Consider the following 19137-nt stretch of genomic DNA (forward strand, 5'->3'; position numbering starts at 1 on the left):
GCACATAGGTAAATAAATAAATCAAAGAATAGTAGAAAAATTTATGTAACCAGTGTCTTGCTAAAACAAAGTGCACCACAGAAACCAATATTTTTACCACAAGTTTCATTCTAATGGATTTCAGGACACCCATTTTATTTTGAAAACCTCTCAGTCTTTTCCATGCTTGTGTTTGAGTGATGTGGAGGAGCTTTGGTGTTTTCTTCCTCCTCCTCTAGCTTCTCTATGTATGGTTATTGATAAAGTGAAATGAAAACTGTAATACAAGAAGTTAGATCTATTTAAAGTGTTTGGATTAAAGTATTGGCAAGTTTATTTGTTCGAGGGTTAGGACAGATCTTTGTACATCTATACGTAGCTACTCTGATGTGCCAACACAGGGATGTCACTTACTAAAACAAAATATATGATGCTATATACATGTAAAAGGATAAATACATGATACTATATAAAAGGATAAAACTAACAAGTAATACACAAATATGAGAGTGTCAAAAGTAAGCCTCCAAATATAAATAATGAGATGTCTATAAATTCAAATATATGATGAAATTTTCATTTGACTTATTACTGACACAATGAAACTCAATAGTTGAGGAGTGAAGATGTGAAGAGATTTAAAAATGCATTTTCCTTTTGATTACATTCTAAACTATGATTATCAGTGCCTTAGAAGTGACTGCATGACACTCAAGACTAAATGACAATTTACAAATACATACATTGCTAAATAGATTGGTATATTATGAGTTATTTGATTTAGTATGAAAATGCAAACCTACACACTAAACAAAGACTTTTTAGCCCATTTATATTTCATTCAACCATTTCTTGACATATGAATCCATGTAAATATTTGTAAATAATGTAAATTTTGGAAATGCAGTGTGTATGTACGTATTACTTGAGGGAATGACTGCAATTTACTGCAGTCATGTTCAGTGGAGGAGTTCTCTGAGGGTTTATTTGTGTCTTTTCATCTTTACTATTCACCAGCATTATGAAATATCCACAGTGTTCTCACATTCCTGCATGGGTTTCAAAAGGTGGTGCTAGCACGTCACTCGTTTCAGTGAGCCACGGAATTAAACATTTTATCACTGCAGGTTGTGTGTCGTGTCTTGATTTGTGATTTTACATTTCAAGGTGTTTTGCAATCAGGGACTGTGCCAGCATTTGTTTCTGCAGCTGTACATATACTTTTGAAAATTTGTTTGATGTACATACTATCTCTCCTCTTCTTTATGTAATGTTTTGATGTCTCTTAACAGGTGCAGTTTGTTTTTTGTCTGAGCTTCAAGATTGATTTGATTTTATGTGTATAATTTTTATATTGTTTGCATGTTCTTCTCAAGCCTGGCTGCTGTTCCTGCTTTTTACCTCCTCTTTGTATGTTACTATCTAATACTAGGACCAGCTCTCTGTATTGGACATTATTTATACTGTCTGTCATTTTTGCCGTGTGGCTGTCTCCCCAATTTTGTTGGCAGACCCAGGTGACCTACTGCAATTCCTATTGTTACTGTCAACATCCTTTCCACCTTCTTGCACCTTTGCACTTTGCTTATTCCACTTTGGAATGCAGTGTATATATAGGCAAGGATGATTCCACAGAACTTTTTTTTTTTTACAACGTTACAATGTCCAGTACATATGATTATTATATTGTAGAATTACAGATGTTTTGATGTAGTGCTATGCATTTTTATATACATATTATTTGTTACTTCTATTTTCTTCATATTACACAAAAGAAAATCATAACTACATGTATTCATAAAATAATGAAGTTTAAGGTGTCATAATACAAGCTCAGAGTACAAACCCAACACATATTATCAATGAAGTGTGGAATAACCTTGTGCATGAATGTGTGCATAACTGCATGGACTTTATTAAGTCTGACCCCCTCACCTGTTGCATGCTGGTTGCACTCATTAACACACACAGCTAAGGATCACCTGCAATGTTTTTAGGAAGCCATCATGCTCATGTGCATCTTTCCTTATGTGTACTATTTTTAATCTTGTTAAGTGTAAAAGTCATTATCATGAAACATTTGCTCCTTTAAAAGTATTAAATTTCAGGCATTATGAACTAAATAGAAGAATTAGTAAAACACTTTAGATTGAGTTATAGAGAAAGGTAGGAAAGATTGGGTACTAATATTGACATTCTCAATCCACTTCATCTGTCCTGCCCTGCTAGGCAAAACAAATAGATAAATAACAATATTGTAAGCAAATTAAGTATATTTAATGAGAGAGAGAGAGAGAGAGAGAGAGAGAGAGAAACAGTGAAAGTAATGATGTCTTTTATGCACTTTAATCTTGCCCATATCAAATAAATTCATGGACAGACAAATACAATATATAGAAAATAGCAACATTATAAGATTAAGTTTTTATCCACTTCATTTATGGATGTAAAGAAGGAGATAGAAAAGATAGGAGACTACTCATAAGATCCACCATTTTAATTCATTTCCCATTGATCACATCCTTGTCAATTCTGTGCAGGTAGCAGAGGGCGTGTTCCAGGATGTGCAGACAGGATGGTGGATACTGCTTGCAGGATTTGGAGTTGCCATGGTCATCTCCTTCGTCTGGATCCTCCTCCTCCGCTTCATTTCCACCTTCATGATCTGGTTCTCCATTGTAGCGTTTCTTCTCCTCTCAGGGTTTGGTAAATTTGAGTGATGTTTTTCATACTTTTATTCAGTTTTTTCATTAAAATTTATTACCTGTTTTACTATGAAGCTTGTTTACATTTTGTCTTTGCTATTTATCTTTTGAATTCCAATCTTGCCCATTTAGTTCTTTCAATTTTGTCACTCTACTAGTACAGGTAACTCTCGATTTACAAGATAGATGCGTTCCAAGAGGCATCGCGTATTTCAAAATTCACGTAAAACAAACTTGTAATTCTCATAAGAAACAATACATAATAGGGAGATGCAGGATACGGTCTAAAAAAAATTGTACAAAATACTTTACTTATTTGGCTAAATTAACATGTTTTTATTATTTACCATTCTAAATATTAGAAGTGTATTTAAAATAAAGGGAAAAGCAAGAAATAATAAGAGAAAGCAAAAAATGATAAGAGAAAACAACAAAATGAAGAATACGTAAACACAACACTCACTGTGTCACTGCCTTCACCACTTACACCACAATCACTCACCATCTCCCTCTGAGCTTTTCCACTTTATCAAAAATCCACTTATAAAAAATAACCCCACAATATAAAAATAAGCATTAGTAAAAAAATAAACGCAGGACGCCAATGTCTTCACCCCTCACAAGCACTCACTGTCGCTGTCCACTTTCTGGCACGCAGTTTGAAATTGTGTCTGGCGCTCAGTTTGAAAATGCCATTGGGCCAAATCACTTACAATCAAACCAATCGCTCAAATTTAATTAATTATAATATTTTTTCGGTCGTGTATTAACAAAAATGCGTAAATCAAGAGTTACCTGTATTGTTCTTTCCTTCATTTGTCACTCAGAGGCAGCTCAGCTCTCTGTGTGAGGTATAAGTACTGGTTGCATATACTTCTACACTGTGCATCATTTATCTTTCCTTATAAAAGCCGTGCACTCCACAGGTGCCTATTACACCCTTAACAAATACCTGACACTCCGAGAAACCAGCAACACTACTCTCAGCGACATGTCTCAGATGGAGCAGGAGTTTGGCCGCTATGCTGAGCTGGAGACAACATGGCTGGTGCTGTTCATCATCACCCTCATCATCCTGGTGGTCTGCCTCTTTGTCCTCATCTTCCTCCGCAAAAGGATCGCCATCGCTGTGGCTCTCATCGGCCAGGCTAGCAAGTATGTGTGTTATTTGAGTCAAAACTGTGGCCCCTCTTCAGAAATGTTCCATCCTCATGACACAAATATTTTCAGACCACAGAGATGATCAGTCTGATTCTCAAGAGTGTTTCTCCTGTTGATAATCTATAATTCTTGTTAATCTACGAATAGAATCTTAAAAAAAACATCCTTAAAAACATGTGCAACTTCACCTAGAGCCTTTAGAAAATAGTGAAGGTGTGGCTAGAAGCTTTTCAGAATATGGTCCTTAGTGTGACTTTGTATGTTTGTTTACTTGATTCAAGACCATGATCTAACTTTGTAGTTTTGTGTTATTTGATACTTTACAAGACTGTAATGTAACTTTTCATGTGTTATTATATGTGTATGTTTGCTTCTTCATGTTTTTCCTCCATGTTAGAATGTATACATGTATACATGCAAATAGATAACAGTGGGAACATGTATAGAGATAGGAAATCATTATGGTAAGAAAGGTAGTACTTGGAGAGAACGTGGTGTGCCAGGTATAGAGATCAGAATTTGGGATGTTAGCATATCATATATGTGTTCTAAGCTCCTGTGAGTCACTCATAAGACTGCAGAAGTAAGTGAAAAATCCAGCATGCTTAAAAATAGATCCTTATTGCCACACTCAAACCACAAGGAAACAAGTACAGGAACTCCTCCTTGTGTGACAGTATAATGTTAACTAGTTATTGAATGCACTGGCAAGGACAACAAATAATGTCCTTATGGGACCATACAGAGTCAAAAGTGTCAGCTAGAACCAAAGAATAAGTGTTTTGAAACCTTCCTGATGAAAGAACTCAAATTATAGAAAGGTGAAAATACAAAAGTAGGCAGAGCATCCAAGAGTTTACCAGAGGAAGGGATGAATGATTGAAAATATTGGTCAACTCTTACATGAGAGAGGTGGACAGAATAGGGATGAGAGAATGAAGAATGTCATGTGTAGCAAGGCCACATGTGGGGGAATGCATGCAGTTAGCAATATCGGTAGAGCAGTTGACATGAATATAGCTGTAGAAGATACCAAGAGATGTAATAATATGGTGATAAGAAAGTTGAAGACAGTCAGTTAGAGGAGATGAGTTTATAAGACGAAAAATTTTTGTTTCCAACTGTCTAAAAGAGTTAGTTGTCAGATATCACTGCCATACAGTATTTACTTATCTATGTAGGGGAATACATTTCTCGATCATGCAGTTTGTGTTTTCCTTCATGTGTACCACTAACCAGTTACCACCATCTCCTTTTTACAGGGCAGTAGGCAGCATCATGTCAACGCTCTTCTTCCCTGTCGTGCCATACATCCTGCAGCTCATCTTCCTGGCTCTGTTCTGTGTGGTGGCAGTTCTCCTCGCCTCTGCTGGGAAGGCAAACTACCGCATCATGTGCAAAACTGATGCTGGGTGTGACTGTTCAGCATATAAGGTAGAGACAAGATGAAAAATTGCATCCTCAAATATTTTAGCATCTTACTTCAACTAATATTAATAGGGCCCACTGGAAGCTGCTAGTGTTATCAATTTTTTTTGTCATTGTGGTAATCTTCAAAACAAAAAAACCCATGAGAGTACAAGTAATGATTTCTGTGGATTAAAAAAAATAGTCCTTATGAGAGCCAAGTCTTTTCAAATATGGGCCAAAATATTTTTTGTCTTTGTCTTCTCTCTTCATTTATGTTGTGATGTTCCTCTTTTCGTGATGATCTATTTCTGCCTATCTTTTATTTCTGTGTGATGTATTTTCTTCATTTGTCAAGATACTTGTTCACTCCCAACACCATATGGCTTTTTCATGCACCATTTGTACCTCTTACAGGAGAATGATACTTGCTCCATGGACACCTTTGATGCAGCCTTGTGCCCAAATGCCTCCTGCCAGTTCTTTGACTATGTGGAGGATCCCAAAGTGCCTTGGTTCCATGTGAGTCCAGCCTTACCTTCCTGCCACATACGCTTGAAGTAGAGATAAAAGAAAGGATGGATGTGTTATTTAGTGGATCCATATTGTCAAGTGTATCCAACCTTGCAATACTTATGCTCTTATTTTCTAAGTGGTAGTCAAAAATTGTAGTATGAGTGTCTTGAAATTCATAGGAAAATAGAAATACAGAAGCAGGCGAGGAGTTCAGAGAAAGGAATGAATAATTGAGAATGTTGTTTAACTCCTGCATTAGAGAGGTGGGCAGAATAGAGTTGAGAGAAAGAAGAAAGTCTTGTGCAGCGAGACTGCAGGAGGAAGAGAGACATGTAGTTAGCAAGATTAGGAGAGTAGTTAACATGAAAATACAGGTAGAAGATAGTAAGATATGCAACATTTCAATGATGAGAAAAGGCTGAAGACAGTTATAGGAGACAAAACTCTAAACCCTTGGGTTTAGAGGCAGACCACAGGCGATTAGCAAGACTTGGGTAACTTCCACTCTCCTGCAACATGAATTTGATCTATCCTTGAACTCAGAGTTATGCTTGATCAAGATTATACTAACTTACTACAATAACTAACCAGATCATCAGGAACTAATAAGTGTTTCATCTTCAGGCATACAACTTATTTGCGCTCTTCTGGTCCATGTTCTTCGTGTCGGCCTTTGGGGAAATGGTGCTGGCAGGAGCTTTTGCCTCTTGGTACTGGGTGTTTGATAAGTCCAAAGTACCAACGTTTGCTGTCAGCATGAGCCTGGGACGCACCTTGAGGTAAATGTTGTTGTTGGTTCTTTGGTTCTTGGTCTGTTTTTTGTATAATTTAAGACTGCAGATTCTTTCCTTTTTCAATAAACTTACAATCCCATTCTCTCTCTCTCTCTCTCTCTCTCTCTCTCTCTCTCTCTCTCTCTCTCTCTCTCTCTCTCTCTCTCTCTCTCTCTCTCTCTCTCTCTCTCTCTCTCTCTCTCTCTCTCTCTCTCTCTCTCTCTCTCTCTCTCTCTCTCTCTCTCTCTCAGCATAGTTACATCATTACTGTCCTCATTCTCACAAAATAAATATGTTATCCAGTCACACATGTATTTTCTTCTTTTGTGTTACAACTTATAGTCCTTCCTTTATTTCACAAGATGTTTTAATTTCTTTGTTTGAAACAGTGAAAACATGTATCATCCAATTTACTTGTTTTCTTCCTATCCAGCACTCATGCATTCTATGTCTATCACTTGAAACTAGCCATTTTCCATTTTTCATAACAGTTACTATGTTATCTGAGCTCCCCTTCCACTAAGTTCTTATTCTTTAACACTTCTTGTCCTCTTTCTTCTAACTCTTGAGGATGCAGTAATCTTTCATTTTCTTAGGTTTTTTATCACTAAACTCTAATGCTTTCTTAGGTTTTTTATCACTAAACTCTAATGCTGCTTAATCTTCAACACTTCCTGGAGTACTAACTTTCAACACTTCTCTACATCCATGCTCCTTACCCTCAAACACTCCATACCTTCCTTTCTTTTCCTAATAAGACTGTAGCAATGTGATCACGTAACCCTCCTCCATTTTCATGCTCCTATTTCCCAAAGCTTCCTGCCTTCCCTCAATATCCTCTCAAAGCTACAATCTAACACTTTGTCATCTCCATGCTTATTCTGCAATACTCCTCTTCTTGCAGGTACCACACAGGGACGCTGGCCTTTGGGTCCCTCATCATTGCCATTGTGCGCATGATCCGAGTCATTCTGGAATATATTGATCACAAGGTGAAGGAAAAGACAGACAGCAAGATCATACGGGCACTGCTTTGTTGCTGCCGCTGCTGCCTCTGGTGCCTTGAAAAGTTCCTGAAGTTCATCAACAGGTATGGATAAGAAGGTGGAAGTCTCACGTTTCCAGTTACAATAGTTTCGTAGAAGCTTAAAAATATGATGTGAAGGAAATGAAAGATGAACAGTTAGCTCATGTCAGCTTTTGTCCTCTTTCTTTTCTGATATCTTATGTGTATAAGATGACATGAATAGGAAACAAAAACTGAAGGTGTAACATATGGAAGATAGAAAGAAAAGCATTGGTATATATTATTTAAGAGAACATTTTATATTATTTATTTTATTTTGTTTTTAAGATGGAGTGTATCCCTCATTTCATCATACACTCTCATGGAAAGATAATTCTAACTGTATTTTCAATTCAAGAGGCATATGTGAGTATGTTATAGTATAACAGGTATCCCACCAGTGCTAAAATAGCATTTTATTGATATGTAATTTGAAGTGTTTTTTACATTTTCTGCCTCTTGTGCAGGAATGCCTACGTGTACTGTGCCATCTATGGGAAGAACTTCTGTGTGTCTGCCAAGAACGCCTTCTCACTCATTATGCGTAACATAGTGAGGGTGGTTGTGCTGGACAAGGTGGGTATTTGGGCTCCCATTGTCTATGTGGCCAGTATGGTATAAAAACAAATATAATAAAGGGAATTGGCTCTTTCATTTTTTTAAATAACACTCAAATTTTGTCAACACTGAAATTGTGGAATAGTATTTATTTCATGTTTTGCAGCTTTTGTCCCATTTCTTTTGGTGTATTTAAAATGTGATGTATTTTAAATTAATTGCAACTTGCATGACATTCCTCCAATTTTAGATGATATTTTTGGGTTTTATTTTGGGGACTGATATTCTCAGTGGATCTGTTTTCACTCTGTGATTTGCCTTTGTCCAGTGCTGCTCTTACATAAAACAAGCAAACAATGACTGAACTCCCTTTATACAGGTGACAGACTTCCTGCTGTTCATCGGCAAGATGGTGGTGGTGGGAGGCATAGGAGTGGCTTCCTTCTTCATCTTCAGTGGTGAGGTGCCTGGTGTCGGACCACACCTTCCTGAGATGAACTACTACCTCACACCCGTCATCATCATCACCATCGGCACCTTCTTTATCGCCAGCGCCTTCTTTGATGTGTATGCCATGGCTGTCGACACACTTTTCCTCTGCTTCCTTGAGGACTGTGAGCGCAATGACGGGTCAGCTGAGAAGCCATACTTTATGAGCAAGGACCTCATGCGCATACTCAACAAGAAGAACAAGGACAAGGACAAAGAGGAATAGAAGCATAAGTTCTTACTCCATGCCAAAATAGGTGTTCTTCATGTGCATTCCTAGGAAGAGGAACAAAAACAGGGGCAGTTGGCACTTGTTCTTGCAATGTTGTCTCTGATATGCTGCCACTGCCACCCCTACAAGCTTTAAGGGTCATGTTCCATTTTCTGTAAGCCAAAGTGGATGTCAGGATTAGTACCCAAGAGTCCATTTGTTACTCTTTCTTCATACCAACATTGTCTTCAGGCCATTTGTGACTCCTGTGTATCTAGTACTTTCTTTCATGTGGTGTAATTGCTCGAGCTTTCTTGCTAATGATGTTTTGTTTGAGTAAGTTGATAACATAGCAGGTGGAGCAGATATAAGTAAGAGCTTCATCTGTTGCTGTGAGGCTTCTGTCTGTGCATGACAAAATGATGAAGGAAAGGGTGATGACATGCATGCTAGGAAAGGGATGGAAACAATATAAAGCAAAATGATGAAGAAAAAAGAGGGTGATTACATGCATGCAAGAAAAGAGGTGGAAACTGTATAAAGCAAAATAGCCTTGTAGTCTTGTTATCTTTATGATATACTATTTCTGCTACTCTCACTTTTCCTTCTGTCACCACCACCACTACTACTACTACTATCATTATTGTAAATAGTATGTAATCTGCTCAAACTCAGGCTTAGCACTGAAATGTAAGCACACTTCATTGTGGTCTTTTGGTGAAGAAATAATGGCAACAGATCCAGATGCAAACCTATTAACAGATTGATATCAGAGCTAGTGCAAACACTGAGCTAGTAGTTGTCACGAGCCAGGAGATGGAGACGTTTAAAAAAAAAGAAAAGACAGTTTTTTGTTTTTATCAGGGAGGTGCAGGTGTATCAATTTATGAATTATTTTTTTAAGCAAAGAAAAAAACATGTACATTGAAAATTCAATAATTACAAATCAAATGCACAGTTAGAGTTTTAATTTTGATACATATTTTATTACTCTTTAAGTAAAATCTAAGTAATTTGTATTTGTAGATGTGAATTCAAGATTCTTAAATCAGGAAGGATTTCTATACATAGAATATACCTGTACTGTATCTTTAATATTAGAGTGTAGAAGTTATCACATGTGGATCTCATGGTCAGTATTTCCTTGGGTGTCCACTCATCTGGCAGTCTGTGATGTGTGGTGATGATGGGGAAGCCAAGTCAGTCTCCCAGGGCCATAATATTACCGTGTATTGGTCTTCAGAACTTAAATTGACAAGCCCATTGTATATATTTTTCATTGTACTGTTATTTCCTGCATTATGTGGTATTTTTTTCTATTTGTAACATTGTCATTTTGATACCTTTTGTGTTTTATAATGGTGGAGCTACTTTTATGTAATTAGTGTTATCTTTTTTGTTACTTTACTTAATAGTACTGTATGTAGTTTAGTTATATTTGCATTACCAGCAGACAATGATATGACCTCTTTATCTTCTTGTGTGTGTGAGAGAGAGAGAGAGAGAGAGAGAGCAAGCCTATATTATAATTTGCCCTTCATTTAACTTTTTGGCTCATTGATTCTTGCCACTGATGGTGATGATGATGATGCATTGACAGTATGCTGTATACTGTATGGTGGAACTCATTGCTGGTGAACTCAAAAAAGACATTGTTTGTGTGTGTGTGTGAGAGAGAGAGAGAGAGAGAGAGAGAGAGAGAGAGAGAGAGAGAGTGTGTGTGTGTGTGTGTGTGTGTGTGTGTGTGTGTGTGTGTGTGTGTGTCATTTAACTAGATAATTTTCTTTCTTTTACATTATGGATCGACTTTGTATTTTATGATTTTATTATTTTTTTATCTAGCTTATTTGAAGGTCTGTCCATGGTTGTTGGCGACTACATAATATTCATACTTGTAAGGTAAATGTGTATGTTTTGTTTATGCATCTCTCTCTCTCTCTCTCTCTCTCTCTCTCTCTCTCTCTCTCTCTCTCTCTCTCTCTCTCTCTCTCTCTCTCTCTCTCTCTCTCTCTCTCTCTCTCTCTCTCTCTCTCTCTCTCTCTCTGTTCAATATATACATGCATACATACTACATACTTAGCCATTGTGATTGTGTGGTCATGTAGACACACATATACTCCTTGATCCTAAACAGTCACTCTGAGTCTACTTAGCGAGGCAACCATTCCTTACCATAGAAGTTCTTACCTGTGCCATTTTTTATAAAGCCTAAGGAACACATGTAGTTTTTTCACATTCATATTTTTTTAGTATAGCTAGCAGGGAAAAAAAAGTAAAAGGTAAATGCTATATATGATACATTTGTGAAGTCAAATATTTTTATATTTTGTTAGTGATAAAGGTTTATTAGAATTTGCTTTTTTATTATTATTATTTAAAATTTTGCTGCATCATTGATAATCAGAAATGTAATTGGAATGTAGTGACTAATGGATATATGTAAATTTCTTTTTGCAGGGTGAGGATATGTAGTGAGGCAAAATTATTATATACAGTATGATTGTATTTCAAATGGAAACAAATAAACAGATTACAGAATACAACATTTGGAGTGAATATGCATGGTGTATATAGTTTTTGTAAAAAAGAATATTGAGGAGAAGGAAGTGTATTTTCAAAGCGTTAACAGAAAAAAAATATTAGAGTTAACCAATTAATTCACTACGAAACAGAATTAGATGAGAAATAGACTTGCTGAGGTGATTTTGTGATACATAATGAAGTGTGATAAGAAGTCTTGTTTAGGTGGTCTGGTATACGTGGATAGCTAACATTGGCGAGTGGAGAAGAGTACCTAAGTTTCAATCAATCTTCCTGTAAAATTCAATGGTGACAGTGTGATCGCATTAAATAGTACAGTAGTAGCAAAATCTTCAGTAGTAGTAGTAGTAGTCTTTGATAGTAATAGAGAAGCAAAATAAGTGGTAGTAGTAGAAAAGGAATGGCAAGGAAAAATATTCTTTACTGTTGGTAGTAGTAGTACATACATACAGCAGTAGTAGTAGTAGTAGTAGTAGCAGCAGAGGTAGTAGTAGTAGTGGCAAATATGTACATTACGTAGTACATATTGAGATCTTTTCCTGGAAGGGTGCACATAAATTGCCTGCGCCACTAATGGGCGGAAGCTGAACAGCGCTTCCCATACACTCCAAGTATGCCTACAGGCGCTATAGGCCTTACCGTAAAAAAAAAAAAAAAAAAAAAAAAAAAAAAAAACATGAGCACGTAATTTATTCAGTACCTATAACTTTGTTAAAAAAAAAAAAAAGGCAAAAAAATTATCCCTTTACATGTTTGAAATAGAATGATACAAATCAAAGTAACTCCGACCACCTACTAGCATAACAACTAAATTATTATGTAGTATTACATTATGTGTATGTGTTCGATTGTTCAAAAGTTCAGTGACTCAAAACCAATGTTTACCTTTTCACAAGTCGATCTCTTTTTGATATATTTTTCTCCTGCGAATTAATTTCTTTATATCTGAACTGCGCAAAGGAATATATATATATATATATATATATATATATATATATATATATATATATATATATATATATATATATATATATATATATATATATATATATATATATATATATATATATATATATATATATACATATTCGACAATACAATCACGGGACCGAAGTTTATCTGTGCACCGAGTTAATTGTTCTCTGCTTGTGCTTTACTTAATTGTCTCGTAGCTGTACCTTAGGATTGTAGTCATCGTTATTAGTCATCAGTGTAAGTTACACTTTAGATATTTTTCTTTTTATAAGCGATTTCCGTGATTCAGAGCTGTTTTCTGAAACGCTCTCTCATTTCAACTATTTCAGAGGCCATATAGATAATAAACCTGTTTTTAAATGTTTCTCCCCTTAAAATGTAGAGATCTTACTTATGTGTCAGCAGAACAACGAATACACCTTGGAAAACCCTATAACTTTAACTAGAGCGGGTTAAACATAAAGATGAAGCACCAAAGTATTTCATAATTCTCACCTGTGCGGCGCCGAAGTGTGCGTGCCCCGAGCTGGTCCAGGTGAGGGCCGCAGAGTTACCTGTATTATCGGCTCCAGGAGACAACTAACCTCTTTACATCAACTGTGGCGTGACTAGGGAAGCACCACTTTGTTATACGAGTGCCTGGTGAGTACTGTGACATTATTCTTTGCTGTCTATCATCAAGTAAGGTCACTTTAATGGCTTTGAATCATGACCCTGAGGTGGCCAGGTAAATGTTACGTATGTGCCTCTCAGAAAGCAGCTCATGTTATCGTGACTTTCCTTCTTAGTTCACCTGTGATTCCTGATTACTTGTGTTTTGGGACCGTGTTATTTAGTTCACCTGTGCTTTCTGATGTGAGAGATGGTCATTATTGCTTTCTTTCGAACGATTCCGATATTTTTACTAATTACCTGTATTGTGGAGTGAACAGGTGGTCTTATTGCTCTCCTTTACATAACTCACCTGTGCTTCTTCATTACCTGTGTTTGGGGATAGCCAGGTGATATTATTGTGCCTTACCTATGCTTCACCTGTGCTTCCTGATTGCCTGTTGTGAAGTGGCCAGCTCATGTTACTGGCTTCCTTCATAACTCACCTGTGCTTTCTCATTACCTGTGTTCTGGTCTTGTTGGTCTTAGTATTATTGATGTGATGTTGCCAGTATCATGCCTTTGCAATACAGTTTTGATTAAGGCAATGTGTTATGGTATGTTTCTGTCAATTGTTTACTCAAAATGGGTATGTATACAGCAGAACAGGTTGATTCTGTTATTATTATTATCATTATTATTATTGTTATTATTATTTATTATTATTATTATTATTATTATTATTATTATTGTTATTATTAATATTATTATTATTATTGTTATTATTATTATCATCACATTATCATCATCATCATCATCATCATCATCATCATCATCATCTACTACTACTACTACTACTACTACTACTACTACTACTACTACTACTACTACTACTACCACCACCACCACCACCACCACCACCACCACCACCACCACCACCACCACCACTACTACTACTACTACTACTACTACTACTACTACTACTACTACTACTACTACTACTACTACTACTACTACTACTACTACTACTACTACTACTACTACTACTACTACTACTACTACTACTACTACTATCATTATCATTCTTTACTAGACTTTTCTTTCACTCCCACCAAATTGAGTGATTGCTTTTAGTTTCCTTGTTTTGTCCTCAATTTTAGTTTTCTTCATTTGATATGAGAGTTGACATCTTTATGGTAAGGTCAGTGGCAGGAATGTAGTGGAATATATTGCATTTTAGGATGTAAGCAAAACTCACAATGAAATCCAAAAGTTAGGAGTTCATTCAGAGGTTAGTGGCTGCCTTTGAGGCTGTACCTTTCATTTCCTGAACTGAGAACTCTTAAATAGATAACAAACATTTTAATGATATCTGAGATATTTTCTTTGTGGTCAATCAGTTTCTCTTTGTTCTGATATCATGTTGCTTTTTCATTTTGACATTGATAAGATACTCTCAGATTACTTATCACTGAAGCAGCATGTATATAATGCATTTCATATCAGAGTAAGACTGTTGTGAACATTAACACCTTTTGTCAGTTTGCACTCACACTTGCAATATGAGCTCATACAAACAAATTTCTCGTGGCACTAGGTATGTGAGTACTTTTTACTAATTGGTGCATGAATGACTTCTGTAGGTCGTACTTTCCCATTCATGACTTGAACTCATATTTTTGTGCAGTGTGAGGATAAACGAGACCAATCAAAATCCACTCAAGCCGTGATTATCACCTTGGTCTGATCAACTTTGTCTTGGACTTCTATATCTATGAGGTGCTGCTTAAAGTGCAACAAATTATGAAGATCTGCATTAAGTTTGGTCCCTCTAGATGATAGTTCCAAGTAGTATTGTAAGCTTGCATTACTCATAATTGCAGCTATCTGAGTGAGGCAGCTGACAGACTGCAATGTCACAAGATGTATTGGCACTTTATTTATGGTACCGTACAATACGATAGTGGGTGGAATCAGCCATTAATTATTGTGACTGATGCCTGAGTTATGCAGAGTGAAGCAGCATATTGTGCACCATGTGAAGGTGAAGATGGAACTCATGATGTTGTAGTTGTGCTGATTCCCTTGTGTGGTGAAAGTCATTATATGCTGCACTGGATTAATACAAAGTTAGTGATTAGAGGGCCAGGGTATGTGATGGTAAAAAGCCTTGTTGAGTTTATTGAGAGGATAAAGTTGTGTGGTTGATTCTGGATCATAAGTGGTACAAAGAAATTGTAACACTCCACTTACCTACCTCTTTATCTGGTGGGCTTCCCATGATCCCCTAAGGCAGTGGCTAAGAAGGCATCTATGGAAGCCTCACACTGCTGATGTGTAATGAAGCAGAATAATAATTAAAAGGTAGCACACCAGATGGACTGGATGGTGCATTATATGCAACTCATTTAGTCATACCTGAAGATTTTGACTGCATGTGAAGGATATTGTTTTGTTGTACATATGATTCATTAATGAACACACATTATCTATGGATTTTCTTTGGAATTATGGTATATCAATGTATTCTAAATGTATTTTGTTTTACCTATGAAGAATAAGGACTGGTGATATCATGAGTCTTGATGAATCATTTAATGCCGTACAAATTTGTGTGCTCTTCCTCAGATGAAGAATATGTATTAGGATTTTGATTAATACTTGAGATGATTATGCTAAAACAGAAAATTTTGTTGGTGATCATCCTGACATGGGTTTTGTATATACAGTATTAGATAAGCTACATCAGCAAGCCAAATACTTTCCTGTTGATGTGTACTTAACTATTATCGTGGATGAAACAACATACATGTCATGTACTAATAGGGGAAACCACCTGTTACTGGTCAGACAGTTTCCTCACAAAGGCAAAGGAGTCAAGGCTTAGTGGTTGGATTTCCAATGGGAGAGAAGTAAAGAATATTTTTAGGATGTGTAAACTGTGATGAATGACAACAGTTACTCACTGAATTTGGAACAAGAAAATTATGAAATTTAGATTGAATTCTTGCACTTTGCATTCTGAATAATTTGAATGAAATCAGATTTTTTCTTTGATATCTTTTGGACAATTTTTCTACACTATTACTGTATTCCCTTAATCTCAATTATAGGTCAACACTGATGTCTAGCAAGAGTAGTAATTTGTTTCATCATCTACAGTTATATTATAATAAAACAAACATAAATGTATATGAATATCTGAAAACTAAGCCACTGGTCACACAACATGGAAAGAGTGTAGACTGGGTGGAGTTGAAGTAAGAGTGTATTATAATATAATGATCCCACTAGTAGTACATACCCTCAGCTATTGCTTGTGTGAACATAACTCATCCCACTTTGTTGTTCATAAATTATAGCTGCTTAGACTGGAAGTTGTGCCTTGATCCAGCTGTTGTAGTGTGTGTGTGTGTGTGTGTGTGTGTGTGTGTGTGTGTGTGTGTGCAAAGGATGTTGTGTCTGAGTTTAGTAAGATGTGATTGGGGATCAGAAGAGTGGCCATAAAAGGTGTGTGTGTGTGTGTGTGTGTGTGTCCCAGATTCCTTCACATATTCAGATTTCTGTATTTATATATTTTCACTTCTTACACCATTCATGTACTATTTAATCACTTTTTATATATGAAAATGATGAATTGATGAACAGCACAATGCATATGTATAAAGAAAATGCATAGATTATAGTTTGAACATGCAAAATAAAACATGAAGAAAGGTCATTACCAAATCAACAATAATAAATACAAGAACTACTACTACTACTACTACTACTACTACTACTACTACTACTACTACTACTACTACCGCCGCCACTACTTGAATCTTAAAACCCCCCTCCCGAGAGCTCCTGAAGGCTGAGATGATGAAGAATCGCGACCCTCACATTCCTTTTTAGGGGAGCATGACAGGCGTTAAGTCATGTTTTTTTGCGTCGTGGCACCTCTGACTGATACACTGCTGAGTCAAATGGCGGGGAATTACTCTAGGAACATGTAGATTGCAATAGCAGTGAGGTACAGGTGGGAAATATTGAGGAACCGTAGATAGGAAGGGCGTAAGAGAGAGTGTTTTGTATGGTTTGATTTTGCAGTCTTTTTCGGTTTCTAGCTTTTTGGCGAAACTTTTCTCCTTTTTTTTTTTTTTTTCCCTCATTGACTTGTGTTTGATGGTGAAATATCGTGTAATTATTCGTTCGTCTCAAATGTTTCTGTTGGATTGATTGATTTTGATCTTGGACGTATTTGTTGTGGTAATTTTGTGATGTCGGTTCGGTACATTTTTTATTTGATGCAGTGATTTGATGGTGCGTGGCGGCGATTTCGTGATTTGCCAGTCAGTCCATCATCTGTCAAATTTTCTTATAACAAGTCAACGTGTGCTTAGCGAAGACATAGAAGTTGCTATGCGTCTTGTGATGAGGAAATAGGAAATACAGTGTTTGACAATACGAGTGTAGAAACATAAAGTTGTATTCAGACAATCGAAGTGCGAGTAGAAAGATAGAAGAAAATTGTAGAATCATACAAATTTATACTTCATCGAGGAAGGAACATTAACAATCTGTAACTATTTCTTCATCTTCATGGGACAGCAGCAGGTAGACTTGGGCGCGTTAAGCAGGCAGATGGCAGACAGGCAGGCTTGGTAGACAGACAAGGGCCGGGGCGGGGAGGAAAGCAGTAGACATGCAGGCGGGATAAGGAGCCGAGCAGGTGTGGCAAGATTTCAAGGTTGCCAGTTAAGAGGTGCAGCTAGTGGAGAGTTGGAGACCTCAAGGATGTAAGATTACTCCCCGCTTTGGCAACAACGAACGGGCTGCCAGTCATATCCGCTGTTGACTTTGGGCTACTGACAGGGAAGCAGCTGACTGGTGGAGTGCCGCATGGCGTTGCAGACCCCCCATCGCTTTTTGTGTTGCAGCAAGGCTCTCTTGTGCACCGTGCTTTAAATTGTACGTGCTATGTATCACAATGTTCGCATCTAAGCCAGATGGTCGCATCCCTCCCTCCTCTCTTCACGGCTTAGGAATACGAAATACATCGTATATACAGCGGATGAGGTTATGGATACGTGGATGAGAGAGAGAGAGAGAGAGAGAGAGATAGGTATGTCTTCCTTCCAAGAAAACATGACGGATATACCACAAATTTTCTACGGAACATGAATGTTTGGAATGTTTAGATGACGTGTACATGATCAGCGAACCGTGTGTGCGTGTATGTGTTGGATGCGTGTGGGTATGAACGTGGGTGTGGGTGTCTTGGGTGAATGTTGGGAGGCCGCCACCTGAGGGCTTAACCGCGGCAACCCTCAGTGGCCGGCGGCGCGCGTACCACTGAAGCAGGAAGTGAATGCCTCTCGTTTTGTTGTGTGTACGGTGGTGGTGGCGATGGTGGTTGTCGGTGGGGTGGTGGTGGTGGTGGTGGTGGGAAAGTGCGGCGTAATAGTGAGTGACCGAAAGTGAGTGAGTGTACGTACAAAAAAAAAAAGAAGAAAATGTAGAAGAAATAAAAGAAAAACAGACTGTGGTGCGTGTGTTGGGGGGGAAGGGGTTGTTTAGCGTGTGCGTGGGTCCTGTTATAGCGAATGGACTTAAGAGAGTGAGCGAATGAGTGTGTGGTGTGGGAAAGTTGGGTAATGTCTAGAGAGAGAGAGAGAGAGAGAGAGAGAGAGAGAGAGAGAGAGAGAGCGAGAGCGAGCGCGGATAGGCAACATTGAATACACTACAGAGAGCGCAAGGGGCATGGTGAATCTCTCTCTCTCTCTCTCTCTCTCTCTCTCTCTCTCTCTCTCCGTTACCCAACCTATGCCATCAAAAAGAACAGCAGGAGTGACTTGGGGTATTAGTGTGATTGATTGAGAGAGAGAGAGAGAGAGAGAGAGAGAGAGAGAGAGAGAGAGAGAGAGAATTATTCCGCCTTCAGCAAATTAAGTTTTTTACCGGGTGTGTCACAAAATTTTCCCGGTGTGTCTTCTGCCTTAACTTACCTCGCATGAATGGAAACACCTTGCTATGTACTTTCAAGCTAATCCACGAAGCAAGGAAAGTAAGTAAATGAATGTCCACGTAGATGAATACACGTAACTAACAATGATGACAGTGGAAGAAGAACGACATTTGGGAAGCTGAAGCTGAGAAACGAGTAAAAGTTGATTCTTTTCG

The 19137-nt window shown here is 37.4% G+C and overlaps 2 protein-coding genes across 2 annotated transcripts in view; both read left to right on the forward strand.

The window, feature by feature from the left end:
• LOC123511871 (choline transporter-like protein 4) overlaps nt 1-11408 on the forward strand; it is a 37758-nt gene extending 26350 nt beyond the window's left edge. Inside the window, 8 exon segments of the mRNA XM_045267923.1 lie at nt 2520-2685; nt 3611-3839; nt 5108-5279; nt 5670-5774; nt 6393-6547; nt 7446-7631; nt 8075-8183; nt 8545-11408. Coding sequence (XP_045123858.1) covers nt 2520-2685; nt 3611-3839; nt 5108-5279; nt 5670-5774; nt 6393-6547; nt 7446-7631; nt 8075-8183; nt 8545-8880 — 1458 coding nt within the window. The 3' untranslated portion in view covers nt 8881-11408.
• A 1468-nt stretch (nt 11409-12876) lies between these two features.
• Nucleotides 12877-19137, forward strand: part of LOC123511895 (PTB domain-containing engulfment adapter protein 1-like) — an 83429-nt gene continuing 77168 nt past the window's right edge. The window contains exon 1 of the mRNA XM_045267968.1: nt 12877-13023. The gene's annotated coding sequence lies outside the window, so the exon portion shown is untranslated. The remainder of the gene's footprint in view (nt 13024-19137) is intronic.

This window comes from Portunus trituberculatus, chromosome 32 (genome assembly GCF_017591435.1).
Source record: "Portunus trituberculatus isolate SZX2019 chromosome 32, ASM1759143v1, whole genome shotgun sequence".
Lineage (NCBI taxonomy): Eukaryota > Metazoa > Arthropoda > Malacostraca > Decapoda > Portunidae > Portunus > Portunus trituberculatus.